General features: G+C 35.2%; 1 protein-coding gene across 1 annotated transcript in view; it reads right to left on the bottom strand.

Annotated features, from left to right (window-relative positions):
- LOC143148111 (uncharacterized) overlaps nucleotides 1-15,440 on the bottom strand; it is a 72,210-nt gene extending 56,770 nt beyond the window's left edge. The window contains exon 1 of the mRNA XM_076314039.1: nucleotides 15,137-15,440. Coding sequence (XP_076170154.1) covers nucleotides 15,137-15,200 — 64 coding nt within the window. The 5' untranslated portion in view covers nucleotides 15,201-15,440. The remainder of the gene's footprint in view (nucleotides 1-15,136) is intronic.
- Nucleotides 15,441-15,756: the final 316 nt, after the last annotated feature.

The following is a 15,756-nucleotide window of genomic DNA, read 5'->3' as shown; positions in this document are numbered from 1 at the left end:
ATATAACAGTATTTCTAAATAGGTCGTTCTATTCCAATTGAACCTTGCTGTACACTAAAATGATTCCGAACCATACCCTGAAATATAACTTCCTAAACTATGTCATAACTCAGATCTTCGATTTTATCTATCCTATAATCTCTGTGATATAGTTCGTTTCAATGCCAAAATTGTAAATCACCGAATCACTGTACATTACGCTGCAAATTCTGTTTTTCCTTGACTTTTAACTCACGAAAGAGCTTTTTTATAATTACTATATAAAAAAGCATCAAGTTATAGAACTATAGAATATACGGAGTATATACTTATATTATATAACGCGCTACACAATTATGTTCTGAAAGCAATTTATACGTACATCTATAAGAGAATCATGCGACTAAATTTACATCTTTCGAACCACATTTTAGAGTGCACAGCTGTTTCCATACGAGTTCTTCGGCAACTTTTAATTTAGAACTTAACTTCCACGCTGTATTTTAAAGCTTCTTAAAAAAGAACCGTGTAAAATTATTCCACGAATTTAACCACTTTCACGTAACTTCATCCTGGAAGATTCGACTATGAACAATATGCATACAGTATGTATTTAGAACAAAATATCCCGTAACTGAGTACCTTAATATTCGAACACTGTATAAGTAAAGGAAATGGATAAGAAAGGAAAAAGATTCACAATTACTTACAGAAAGTACTAAAAAGCAAACTTTATGATATTAAGCTTAGTATTATCTTGCTTTGTAATCGCTTTCGATCGCTACAAAAATAATACTACGTACAATACAAAGCGAGAAAAAAAGAAGAACCATATCCTTGATTTAGTAAAGTACAGTAATAGGGATACTTCTCCAACATGGTGTTTCTATCACGTGTATATCGTGAAATGAGAATTTCTCCCTGAATGATCGTTAACGCCTATCAAAGTTTAATCGTAAATCTCAATTGGAATGCATCAACTTTTAATCGAAAAAATCGGTAACCACTGAAATGAAGATACTTCCTATATTGAGCCGAAACGAGAATCGATGCTCTTATTTCCATTTAAATCGTAGAATTATTTACCAATATACCATTGATAAACGCTCGTGGCAACTTTGGTACGTACACCGAGATTTGTGTTTTTCAGGTCGGTGCGATCAAACGTTCCCACGGAATCCTGAAACATCCTCCCACTCCCGGTCTCTAAACTCCCGCGAAAAAAAAACTGAGCAATCCCGACAAGGTCTGCCAAACATGCGCGAGCACACGCGCTCGCGTTAACAGGCTATAGAAGAGCCAGGACACTTTCGTGGCGTCGTTGAATCGCCGTTGCACGAGTGTGTACGTGCACGGCGGCAAGCGGTTCGCAAGGCCAGACCACGAGATGCCTTGCGATTGGTCGTGCCGGCATCGTACGATGGTCCCGTCTCGTTATAAATAAGATCTGTTCCCTTTCCCCGCGACAATCACCCCTCCCCCACCACCCTTCACTCTCTCCCTCCCCTCTATGTACACGTATCGCTGCGTCGGTGCGTATACTTGGTGAAAAAAATATATAGCGAGGACACAAAAAAAATTATAGAAAGCGAAAACGATGATGTCCTTGAGCGAGAAGGTGTCAACTGTTCGGGACTCACCCCTGTTGGCCGCCGACACCTTAAACCTAGGGCAACTTACACGGAGTTTCGTTTCTAGGATTAGTCGAAACCTCGAACTCTTTTACTATCTATGGAAGAAAAATAATACCGCTTGTAAAAAATATTCCCATGTATTCATCCATGATAATTAAAAGTATGGATAAAATAGAACACAGATGAACGCACGATAAAATATCTGGTCCACCTGACTAATGCTACGTAAAAAGAAAAAGTTTTTCAAGATTAATTTGAAATTTATGCATCCCGTCATCACGTAGTAGTATTTACTAAAATCGATTGTTACCTAGAAATAATAATTCCGATAAAATAGTTGCGCAAATTCATTGCACGAATTGAGCAAAATTTGATAATTAAAGAACGCAAACTAAGCCATAAATTAGAGTAGCAAAATACGCGATATCGATAAAAACTCCAGGTGTCCTAGAATCAAGAGGACCTGGTCGCTCAAAGACAGTGTCAAGATGTTGGCATCGAGTCTACAGATGTTACGATACAATGTCCACGACGCGAGTTAATATTGTTCTTGCGAATATTACACCGTAAATCAACGCATCTTTTGGAAATAGTTTTTCTAAAGTCTAACAAACAATGGAAAGTACGTATATTCTGATATTACGTGCCTGTTCCCCGATCCTATTTCTGTCCCTTTCTGTGTCTTTATTTTAAACCTCCGGTAAAACAGTATCGTTTTTGTAATACAAAACTTTTTTTTAAAAATAGGAAGAACAAAGTTCCCGCGATGAAACCTAAACGCGAGTCTAACCCAGATCCATTACATAGAACCAACAGGCAAGTTTTCAGTAGGGAAAAACGTATTTGGCGGCTTGCGCGCAGCAAAAGGGTATCGCTTAACAAACCTCTCAAGATACCTCGTCTACCTCACTATATTTGTTCCCACCAACTATACGTTAACTGGATACAGTCGCACGCAACTTCGCGGCGCACGCATTGGCTGGAGGGAGACGAAAGGAGAACGAGACGAGAGGAAACGTGTTAGCGCACTGTGCGTTCGCCACCTACGATGGTGGCCACACTGTGGCCCAGACGATAACACCGTGAAAGTGTATCGGGTTAATGAAACTTTCTAGCCGACGCTGTCCTCCTCGTCGTCTTCGTTACTGGTTCGTTTGATCTTGCATAGTTTCCGATCGTGGACGATAAGGCATACGAGAAGGGAATCGCGATAGCTTGTTAATGATACCGCTAGACCGATAACTAGACACGCCACCGTGCAATGTGCGAATCATGCGTTTTCTTCGACGAATCATGTTCAGTCCTGTAATCAGTAGACGTAAGAATTTATTCAAACATTGACTTCGTCAGAATCACTTGTGCAATAAATATCAAGATGTTACTGAATTAATACTGATCGTAACAGATGTAAGTGGGTTATGAACACGTAAGTAAACAGAACATACAAGAGCGAATGTTCAGCCGAAACATTCACGTTTTATATTTAAATAGATTATTTTATTATTATCAAAGATGCTTCCTGATTACTTAATTTTAACTGATTTAAAAAAGCGTTTGAATCGAAAGGAATTATTACAATTGAAACCAATACTGCACGAATAAAAACATGTTCAACGTATATGCCTGTAAAATAAAAAATCTTGCAAATGTAATTTAACATTACCATTTCTTAAAATTAGACAGTTTTAAAATTATTACAAATTATAATATCACCAAAGAAATCATTAACAAAGACTGTAGACATTGATACAAAATCTGAAAGCAATGTTGAGATTCAGTTTTACAACAGACTATTTATAAAAGTAGCCCCACGTACATTTAACTAATATTTATCAAGCTTCCTCATAATTACATTAACAAAGAACTGTAACACCAATCTATGTTCCTAAAATATAAGATTAGCCTACATAACATACAGAACATCTTTTACTTTTTGTTATGAATTTTCCCAAAACATGAGATATAATAATTGCAGTAGTATCGCAAACATGTTAATCGCATGTTACTGTGTAAAACAAGCAACGTGTCATTTAATTAGATTAATGAAACCTTATTATCATCGAATTTGCTGTCCATTCTGTTAATTTACTCAATTACGTGAAACGTTGATAGTATTATTATTTTGAATTGAAATCGCTACAAATGATTTCAATTAACCGAAACATATACAAAGATTTAACGAAACAAATAAAAAAATTTTAATAGAATTTTACAATTTTTTACTAAATTTGTCAAACTCATAGACTTTTCAATTTAAAATCAATGGAAGGTAGTAGAATTTCGTAAACAATATTATGTACCTTTCACTGTAATTACACGATGTGTAGAAAAATTTACTTTTATATTTTAATTAAAACGGACCGTGTACCAAATTTCTTTTGACGAAAAAAATTCTGTAAATCTTTAAAAAAACGATAGTCTCAAATCTTTACTTTGTCATCTTTTATTACCCTGCCTAGGCTATTTTCTCGATGTATGTATCAGTTGGGCATAAAAAACAATGTCAAATAAACTGATAGTTCCGACTATAATGGAACTTACTGCTATTACAGAGCACACGTAACGAATTATGTATCATCGGAAGTATTCTTTTATCTCTTATGTAATTCAAATTATAAGATAAAACAGTGAAGAGATTTTAATACAATTTTATTAATCATTTTTTACGATAACTTTATGACATTTGTATTTGAACGATTTCTTTTATCAAGTGCGTTGAACACGCTGATTACTCAACTAGTATGCATCTTATTAACGGTTGACTTAAGCAACAGTATCTTCGAATACTAAGTTGCTCGTTTCAAACTTAACATGTGACAATTGTAATGACTTATTTAGTTAACGAGAGCAAAAAATTAGGTGGTTGATTAGCTTATTCGCGAGGTGTTAACTATGAGAACAGTATGAAAATGTTTCAGTGCAATGAAATCCTACGCGCGGCAATGAATGACCGTTATCGTCCGAGTGAAGCAATCTTAATACAGACGATTACTCGAGATACGTCATTCGTGTTACGTATGAACTGTTATCTATTTTATCAGGAAGACAATAATTCGAACCACTCTGAACTCGTTTATCTATGAAAAAGAGACAAACTTACAGAGAACTTACGAGATATACAATAAGACCAACAAACAGGGGGAAAACTGGAAATTACTTAAAATGCAAATTATGGAGCAATTCATCTCTTTTAGTATCAGAAACCCTGGCACACGCTACAAATTAAAACGATACATCACTCTGTAATCAGAAATATAATCTTCACTTCTAAAAGATCTTCCTCAACAAAATGTATGCTCAATTACCGTTAAAGTGCCCTTCCGTTTAACTATTTATATACTCGAAGTTCTTTGGTTAAAAAGTGTCCCTAATGTACGGAACTCGTGTTTATAACTTCGTGAAGAAATGCAAGAGCATCCAATCGTATCTATTATAATTTAATAATAGAAAAGTTATATATATTTTATGAAATCACGATAAAAATGTTTTGTATTTTTCGAAGGTTCTTGATATTCCATCGCTTATAATTTAATAATAGAAAAATTATATATATTTTATGAAATCACGATAAAAATGTTTTGTATTTTTCGAAGGTTCTTGATATTCCATCGCTAAATTAAAATACACTTTTTGTGGATGATTCAAGAAATAGGATAAATTTCTTTTTAATTATAAAGTGATACGTCCCTTTATTTTAAAGCGACCGGAACGATGTGTGCCGATAGCGCAATAATAATACACGTGGTTACAAGCGAACGTTGCATGCTCAATTACAAGTCAAACAACACCGCCGATGAGGACACGAAAGTGCATTAGGTTAATGAAATCTGTTAATGACCTCGTAATGGTCCGTCTGGGATCGTAACATGTCGTACAACGGCCCTCTGGACGTCACTTTGTAGTATTCACAGGTACAAACTCACTCGCGAATTAAAAATTACAAAAATCTAAATAGAATGAGAAAAAAATTATAATATTTATTAATATTATTTATCATAAAATTACTACGATAAACGCTCAACATAATTTATTACAGCAATTTTAAAAGAATGAGTAGTTTCATTACTATCTATAACGACGACAATCCTTAATACTTCCTGTAGCTACGTGACGTGACATATTTTAAAAAAGAAAAAGCAACGACAAAATGAACTGCATGTTAAGGTACTTACATAGTACCATTCATAAATTGCATTATTGCACCAACAGCTCATAAATTCTAATTGTTACAATGTACGGGAGATTTCTTTCTTCGAAGGTTAAAAGAACTAAAATTTATTAATAACCATACGTTCTTTCAATACCATAATGAACATTTTTTCATTTTAAAATTGTAAAATTCCTTGCGAAATGTTATTTAAATATGTAACCGTTTGAAGCTAGTTGAGAAGTAACTAAATTCTTGAAAGGTGAAATTATGAGTCGAACATGATCTCTCGCGAACAACAGTAAACCGAACTTGAACATCGTTTATTAAAATATTTAACGATCATGATATAACTCTCCAATTTATAGGAAACAATGTCTGTTGTATCTGATTTTTTTTATCGGCCAAGAACTAAACAATAAAACGTAATAACTTTTTCAACGAAAAAACAAACACAACGCTAATTACGAAATGAATGGAAATATGGTTACGTGTAAGATAATACTGTTATCCATCATAAATCGTTTATTCTCCCTTTAAAACGGTTGTTTCATCGAAAGATCAACCAGGATGAAGTACGTAAGCAATTCATTTGTGGAACATCGTTACCGATGGCAAATAGAACTATCGTATTTACACAAAGAAATTACACCATCCGATGAAATTTTATATTATAAACAAATGGATCTTTCATAAATTGGTCCAATCTCTGCATCGGTGCTGTTTGAAAAATGATATAGAGTCAACGAAATCGAGTGTTTAATTTATCGCTCGCGAAACGAATGAAAAGCACAAGTCAATAAACGCGCTGCGGAAAACAACTTGAAATATAACAATCGAGGAAATGCTGCCCGTAAACAACGGAGCTCTTGATTGTCTTGCCAGCGCCATGTTAATGAGCATAAAACAATGAACAGATGGAATTGCTGTCGATCGAATTGAAAACGTGCAATCGTTGATACCGAGAACCGCATTAATGAAAATATTTAGTTTAAAACACAGTCGTGTATAATAATCGCAAAATGTGCCTGATATTTGTTATCGAAATAAAAATACCAAACTGGAAAAGCGTCTATCGAGAACACACACCAAACAAAAATTTATAACAGGTCTATGATTCATAATTATAATTTTACTTTCATTTAACTGTACCGTTTACAATTTTGTTCGTGCTCGTTAACAAAAATTGACACGAAATCATAAAACCAAGCATCCTATTAAGGAATCGAATGAGTAACTGCAGATCAATAGTAACAACATTGACGTAAGAGAACATATTTACATGTGCGATTACGTTTAATTAAAGATTAAAATTATACTCTCCAACGCGCTTCAATGAGCCTATTACGAATCTCAAACTGTACTCTACGATTAACAAAAAGCTAACAAGAATTGGTTTATTAATTAAAAAAAAAACTATCTCGATAAAATTATGTAGTACCGTTCATAATGAATTGCAACTGTCTTGCAATCTTTACGAGAAGAGGAAATATGTTTGTTTAACGAATCGTATAAAAACTTAGCAACTAGCTGTTTAAAAATCATTCCTTTGTATGTACAAAGTGACCGATTCTGAAAATAAGTAGAATCGAAAATCAAAATTTAGCAATCCGTATACATTTAATTGATACAATTATTCAGGAAAGGAACCGTTTTTTTAATTTGGACAAAGATTCGTCTATACTGCCCAACAAGGAGCATAAATAAGATACGATACCCTAGTATTGGCCAAATAACTGAAGCAAAATTGAATCCACTGGATTTCATTTATCTAGAGTAAGTAAATTTTGAGCTTTTAGGAATCGACCATTTGAATCTCGAGCTGAGATCCAACCATGTACGAATTATCAAATAAGGAGAGTGAATAAAATACATCAGTAGTCATCTCTTGTTACATGCCCTCAATGGCCGAATTTCGAAACGATAACCGCACGTATACGAATATAACAACCACTAACGCAAACTAAAAACGTTTTTATTTATCACTGTTATCCTTATGAGAGTGTTAGATGGATTAGTGTATTTTTTCGATGAAAACGAGACCTTATTCGGATTAATTTTAATTATACGTAGATGTAAACTTTTCAAAAATAATTCGAAGATGCATTTAGTAACCACTACATTATAATGCAAGCGTTATCGTTTCGTCAAGTTCGATTATCTCGTTTTTATTTTCGCAGCTGTTGCTCGCTGGAGTTTAAACAATAAAGATGTTTTCATTTCAATTATTCCGAGTCGAATTATTTCAGTTATCCGGTTATTACTATAGAGCACAAAAGCTTGTAAATTAAAAACTTGATAGAAGAATTAACCTCTTCGAAATTACCACCGTGTTGCATATAATTTAAATAATTTAAAAATTAAACGTACACGGATGCATCGGTACCGGTATATTTTTAAATTGTGGAAACATCGTCACCTTATTAAATAATCAAATATAATCAAAATCGATGACCTCATTAATCGAACGCTGTAATGTCGGTCACGAGTCTCGCCGTGCAGGTCAGCGATAATGTCCGGCGTGCAGCCGACGTCTGTTATCTTCGCCGCGGTAGACAAAACGACGACAATAACGCTGTCATCGTGCGTTGTCAGTTCCGCGTCAGCCGAATACTTCGAAACGCGCCAGCATGTATTTAACGACTACAATAATGAAGATGATAACGCTCTCGTGCGTGCACTGGAACCGCGCACCGGTTGACCTTTGATCGAGCAAATTGCAATCCGTTCGTGAAAAATAATGTCTCGTTATAGAATCGAATCTTCAAAAAATTGACACAGTCAACGACCGTTGTCACAGATGAGTATGTCAGCAGTATTTGAATGGAAATTTCAAAAAAAAAAAAAAACGTTCTATGAAATAAAATGAAATGTTATTCCTATCGTCACAGTACCAAAATTGCCTTTACATAATTAACATTGAAAATATTTGGCACTATTTCATCTCGTGTATATTATAAAAATTGCGATTTGATCTATCTTTTTCTCTCTCTAGATATCAATGTAATACTCTGAGCTTTACATACTTAAATTCATTAAACGTGGCAAGCTTGAGACATCAAATTTTACAAAAAAATCATTTGTATCGTTAACCACGTGTAAATGTAATCAACGATTATTCGAATGCGCGAATTTCATTGATGGAGAACGTAAGAAAATTCCAACACCGTACATTGGTATAAAATTTATCACGTGCATTCGAATACAAATTTTTTTGAACTTTACGTTCTACTTTGACTTTAATTACTTTTTCTCTCGAAATGTTTGTAGCTGTAATTGCAGCAGTACTTAAAAACCAGCAAACCAGCACAATGTATACCTAACTTGCTTGTAAGTCAGACAACGAGAGACCTCGTTAGATTAGTGAAATCTTATTACATTATAAAGTCCAACACTCTGACGGACTTTTGTATCTATGCAACAAAATACACCTTAACTCTGAATTTCATGCCATCAGCTCCTACAGGACGCGAGTCGAATACCTTCTGTCCATTCCTGACTTTCATTCTACCAAATTCTCTGGTTCCTTCTCAATATGCTGCACCTTGATATTTCAATCTCTTACCTGTGCATACCTTGCTCACTACTCACTATTCTTCCCTTTAAACACACGGCTGAAACCTTCATCCGGAATTATTCCTCTTTATATTTTAATCTAACTTTCTGTAAACACATCTGTTCGTGAATCTTCAGTTCACAGATTTATGTTCTTATTTCTGACACACTTTTCTTTTTTCCTTTTCCTCTTTGTATATTTATTCGTTTCTTATTATTGTAATTATTTCTATTTTTTTTTTCATCTTTTGTCTCTCTGTACAATTGTAGATTAGAATTGAGTGCACCTTCATTTTGTATATTATACGTTTTCTATAAGATGTAACAAAAATCGTAATTGCTATTGTTGTTACTATTATTACTGCCGTACTATTTATCATATATAGCGTCTCTGCGATATAAACAAATTTTCTCACTATCGATAGTAATACAGATGAAAGTAACTTGTCTCCAACACTTTCTAGAATCCACCCTCAACAGCAAACAATAACTCATCGAATAAAACGAATTACTTATCTAGAAAAAGAATCTTAAACGATAAAACAATAAAGTAATCAAAGAGAAATGTTCAATTTTTCTCAACCACTTCGGTCAGATAGAATTCCAAAACTTTTACTCCAATGAAACACGTTGTCTGACTTTCGAGGATCTGCAAAATCATTGTCTAGTTGTTATGTCCTTCGCAAGAAATATAAGTTACCGTCACTCATAAGTAAAATGACCAACATCTGAACAAGTCTCCTCGTCGTTCTTGGCTCTCGTCAACGATATCGTCGACGAAACAGAAGCATGACCCTGCGGCAACGAGCGACCCTGCTTTTCGCGTGCCAATACTATCCTGGTCGCGCAATTTTCCTTCGAAGTGCTCGAGTTACATTCGAAATTCCGAGTCAATTACAAAATCTGTGTTCGGATGAAATATGTAGCTAGGATTCGTCACGACCTGCTGTAAAACGTGGAAACATCGTATGAGAACAGTCTACCAATGAACAATTTTTGCGTTAAAAAATCTGAATAGAAATAAATAAATATTATTTATCGACGATATCAATCGGCCAATATAATCGAGATAAAGGATACCTAGATAGTTTAAATCCTGAATCGGTGGGACGAAAACAATAGTTACGTAACAATTTGACCTAGATAGAGAAAACAGACGTAACCGTACACTTTACTTCCTTTTAACGAGTTTATCCACTCTATTGACACGGAACAACAAAAGCAGAATAAAGTATATAAACGTAGCATTCTGCGAACACAAGATGAAAAGATGAGACTTAGCGGATATAGTTGTTCTGCAACCTAACTCCGTTAATATGACGTCAATTCTGGATTAACTTCTAACGAAGGTATAAAGTGGAAAATAATCGGAGAGAACAGCTTATAAAAAAGTTCTCAATTTTTTGATCATTTTTTGGGGTTGATTCAAAGTTCAATATTACTCGGAAGATAGACTACTAAAGTTCAAAGTAAACGACTATTATAACCATTTAGATACGACGTTCTGAAAGAATTATGTGGGTAATTTTAACGCCCGTCTAGCGGGTCAGACTTTAAACGATTGAATTTCATGCACTCTCAGGGGTTCACCAATGGGACATTTAGATTTACGAGAGTGTTAAATTAATTAGATAAAACGTTACTTTCCTTTCCATCTGCCGTAATTCAAAATTCAACAAAATTGTTCGCTGTATAAATAACATTGAAACTCCAGACCAAAGTCCTCGGAGGGTTTATCCAGCCATAGGAATCAAAATTTCTGATCAGTCGAAAAAAAAAAAGAGGGAAACGGAAATCGGAATACAGAAACAGCGATACACAATTGGTGCACATCGAAATCAAGAGATCGAATACTGCGCGCAGTTTCGACTTTATTGTTTTCCATATTCGCAGGGGAATACTCGATGCGCGTTGATTGCGAATCGGTCGATCGTAAACGAAAAGTCGCTGGAAATAAAGAAAAGAATGTACGGCATGCCCGCCTAGACCGTGAGGATCATTTCTGAAGTAACAAATAAACGACCTTCGTTCATCTTTATTTATAGATATAATCGAGAAGATCCGAAATTTCAACAGCTCGAAAGCTTCGGAGATTCAAAGTAAAGATAAAGTCGGACATCAGTGGTCGGATAAAACACGGAAGACTCGTCCAGGTGCGCTGACCTATCCCAATGTCTTACGTGATGAACGGTTTACCAGAGAACCTCTCAACATGATTACATCTACGCAGTTCGCTTAATCCTTGTCCTGCTATGGTCAAAAGAATTCTGGTTATTCTTGTTAACGATATTTGACTACTTTTTATATAGTTCTCTTTCAAGAAAGACAGAAAATAATTCAGTAATGTATCGGGAGAGAAATAGTTTCTCGAGGTAGACGAATTGAATCGGTGCATTGAAAACGTGAAAAGTGTAACGAATCCGAGAAAACTGAAAATAGTACAATCGAAATAAGAAGATTGTAAAAAGTAGTTTGAAGCAGTTGTACGAATATACAGAGTCTCGAATGTTCGTTCTTTTTTAATTGGTTAACGCTTTCTTTGATCTTCAAAGTTCACTGTAGAATGAATAGAATTATACAGTGCTTTCAAAGAAATCTTTCGAAGTATACACCAGGATACTATTTTTTATAAAGAGTGTCTTACCAGTTACAAGTTAAACGACTCGTGCTCGAACTCGTAGAACCAGTGAATTACGCAAAATATTCTACATAAAGAACGTGATTCAAGTATATGTGTACATTTGACCTATGCACACAGAAACGAGACTATGACGATCAATACTTCCATTTTTTTTTCAAATTAACATTGATTCGAGTAAAAATAGAAAACGAAAATTTGATCGACGCAGTAATTATCCGCTACAATGATTCTCGCAAAGGTCTTATTATTAAATTGACTGTACAAGTAATGGATAATTTTGCCATGCATTTACATTTAATTTAAGTTTACTGAATCGGTACAATATCCAGGGTAAATTTTAAATCAGTACGTCTGATCATTTTAAATGTCCGTGATTAATATTTTAGATAGAATGTTAACTGATTAATATTTTCCTGATTTAGGAGAGAGTAATCTACCTAAACTTGATGTAATTAATTAATAATATGTATCACCAAAATTCTGTTACATCTACTCAAAACAACGATATGTATTTGTAATAGCTAACTATAAGATATTTTACTGTGAAAAAAAAAAGTATATAATTTGATTTTTCAAAGTAATACCTTAAAATAGTTTTCATATTACGAAATTGCAAATACGCCTCATTTTTCCATATACAGGTAGAACACGCACACCCGCTTACACACATTGGCACCACGTTACACACAAATACACAGGTAACTCGATTTTTCGCTGTAGAGAAAATAAATCTCGATAGAAAATAAATGGTTTTCGATTGTTCGTAAACCAAAATTCTGATCTCGCAGGAAACTTTTCGGTCTAGCAGCCAACGGATTAGGAATTGCAAACATTTCTATGGTAATTCGACTATACCTTTTTTAAAGAATGCGGTAAAAACGCACAGTGAACGTCATCATCGGGGTAATCGTATCATGGAAAAGCAAGTGTGACGGGAGAAACGAGTCTGAAAATCGCGTGATGCCATTTCGCATTCCACAAATAGCGAGTCCCTGCGGAAGGAGAAAGAGACTGATGACCGGACGTCCGTCTATCTTGGCTGCGCGCGTACAGACGCAGCCGGTTACGAAAGGAGAACTTAAACCCGGTGGAATGCGCCGCAAGAAACCGGCTCTCCTCGTGAGGGAACGGCCGACAGAGAAAAAGAACCCGTGAATGTTTTTGAAGCCTGAATGCGACCCTCTTCGTCGCCGATTCAAGATATCCTTGACGCGCTATTTCGTACGCGAGCTCGTCTAAGCCAATAGTGACGGGACCGAGTCCGATTAGAGCAGATCGTTGCGGTTAATCTTTTGTGGTCCGATTTATATTTTCTACTTCCAAGTAGGCTATCTGTATCAATTCGAAGTACCGGATGGAGTTAATACATGGAGATCATATTACTTAATTTATTCTCTCACAATGTAAAAGTACCTTCGATAGCTGGCGTCGTTATTTTGAAAATTAATTTATTCGTACGAAAGCTGACGTCATTAGTTCAATCTGAACATGAAATTAATTTATACGAAAATTACTCGTATGTTAGAAGAATGTGTGTTCAACGACACTGATGTCGAATAGGAAGTACTGTAATGGCATTTAAACTATTTGTACATTTAAATATTAATATGAACTAGCTATGAACAAATATTCATAGTGCATAATCTTGAATGATTAGCCATAAAATAAATATTATATTGATAGTATTTACAGTATTTGAATTTATTACATTCTTCATGTTTAATATGTCTAAGTTACACATATGTTATTGTCGATGTACTTTGTATGCGTATGTTTCAACTACATTTTAATATTTCGTATAAAAAAATTAATTTGTATATTTAAAAACAAAAAATAAAAACGAATTATTTGATAAGCACGCATATTTTTCCAAAACTTTTAGAATTTAGTTCTAAAAGTTTGCGATTATGAACTAAAATTTTGTTATTTCGTTGGAAAAATTATATTACAATCTACATTATAAATTCACGATTCTGCAAAAAAGTTTTAAATTTCACATTGCAAGTTCAATAACGTTTTCTCAAGTAACTGTCACTAACGTGCGACAGTTTTGTCCGTTTTATTCTGCGAAAAACGCTTGGCAGTCGAATTGTTCGAACATTCCAAGCCTCGGGTCAGTCCCATCGCTATACGTTGGTAAGGTAAGGCCAGGCGCACGCCCATCCGGCTAGCCAATCAGCGGCCGCGACGTCATCTCGTACGATGTAACGGAGAGACTCACCCACGTGGTAAGCATCGCGCTATTTTAGTATCGCATCGCAAGAAAATCTACCCATCGCACGCTCTTGTTCTCAAACGACTATTCTAGAATTTCGCAACGCAATCAATTATTTATCTGCGATAACGACAATCTATTACGTTATGAAATCAATTTTTTTCAACGTTTTACAGGACAAATGACGCTAATAAATGAATGCACATCATAACTGCACATAGCAACATATGGCACAGAACCGATTAGAATTACACCCATATTCCGTTTAATTGACCAATAAAACACGGGATCAAAAATAACACTGGTCGCGTTATTTGCAACGATTCTTGTTTGTTGATATTTCACAGTGGTCGTGATACATTTAAAACAGTAACACAGCGTAGGAGGAGTCGTAAGTCGTGAGTCGCAAACGTAATACATATTTTGAAATAGTTAACGTATACGATAATCGTACGATGTTGAAAATCCTAAACCGGATTGTTTACGTATTACAAAGTTAGGCACGAGATACAACTGATTGAATGAAAACAAGGTCAAATGAATAATGATAGGTCAGTTAATCACTGAGACGCCAGAGAAAAGCAAATTTACGCGGTCAAGAAAACTCTCGAGGTTATCTCACGAGATCTAACACTTAAATATTAAAAACATTATTGCGAAACATGCCAAGAATAAACCAAAAATAACTAAAAATAGAACACTGATGCTCCTACTGCCGTTCGTCTAGTATTTCCATCTATGCATTTGAAAGCATCAATCTAACCTCTAAATATTACTTTCATTTTGAGGAATTTGTATTTCCATCACTTCCAATATCGTTATAATTCCAAATAAAAAGTACTTCGTTTTATTAAATTCAAATTTATCGAATCAAGAATCGAGTAAATTTGATGCTTCGATATCCACATGGAAAACGACGAACTATGAAAGACATAAGGGTATTAAAACAAAGTAAAATTACTCACAAGAGTAGAATGCAGTCATAAGCAGAGCAAGCCAGGACAGCTGTTTCTCCATAAGATTTCTCATTTCTAAAGTCCCTCGAAATCTTTCACAGATTCTCTTCACTAGACAAATCGCAGTGCGAAATGAATTCGTGCACTAGTAATCGGCTGTTCTTTCAACACGAACGTTAGTCAATCCAAAGTAACCGTGTCTCCTCGAAAGGAGTGTAGAAAGCAATGAACGCGTCACACGCACGTTTGTCTGCACAGTAAACGGTTAACTCACGACCAATCGATATACTCGTCCTTTACAATCCGTACTACGCGACCGGCTGGGCACGACTGACTCATGGGAATGCGTTTTGGCGGTACGAAACTTTAAAGGCGTGCGCCGAGTGCGCATGCGCGGGTCGCTCACGCCACCGACTTGTTGGTGGGGCACGAGCTGCTTCTTTCTCTTTCGCTACACCTTCAATGTTTTCTCTATTACGTTGTTTTACCGAACCACGCAGGCGCCGGTATCATTACGGCTTTCGTTGAAGCAACGTGCATGATCATTAACTGAAAGCCTTCGCCGAACAACGCGAACGAAACCTTATGTACTTCTGCAAATGGAATTTAATTAAGAACTGAGTTTCATT

The sequence above is a fragment of the Ptiloglossa arizonensis genome, chromosome 6 (genome assembly GCF_051014685.1).
Source record: "Ptiloglossa arizonensis isolate GNS036 chromosome 6, iyPtiAriz1_principal, whole genome shotgun sequence".
Classification (NCBI taxonomy): Eukaryota; Metazoa; Arthropoda; class Insecta; order Hymenoptera; family Colletidae; genus Ptiloglossa; species Ptiloglossa arizonensis.
The sequence above is the reverse complement of the archived record's forward strand: the minus strand, read 5'-3'. Positions and strand labels throughout refer to the sequence as shown.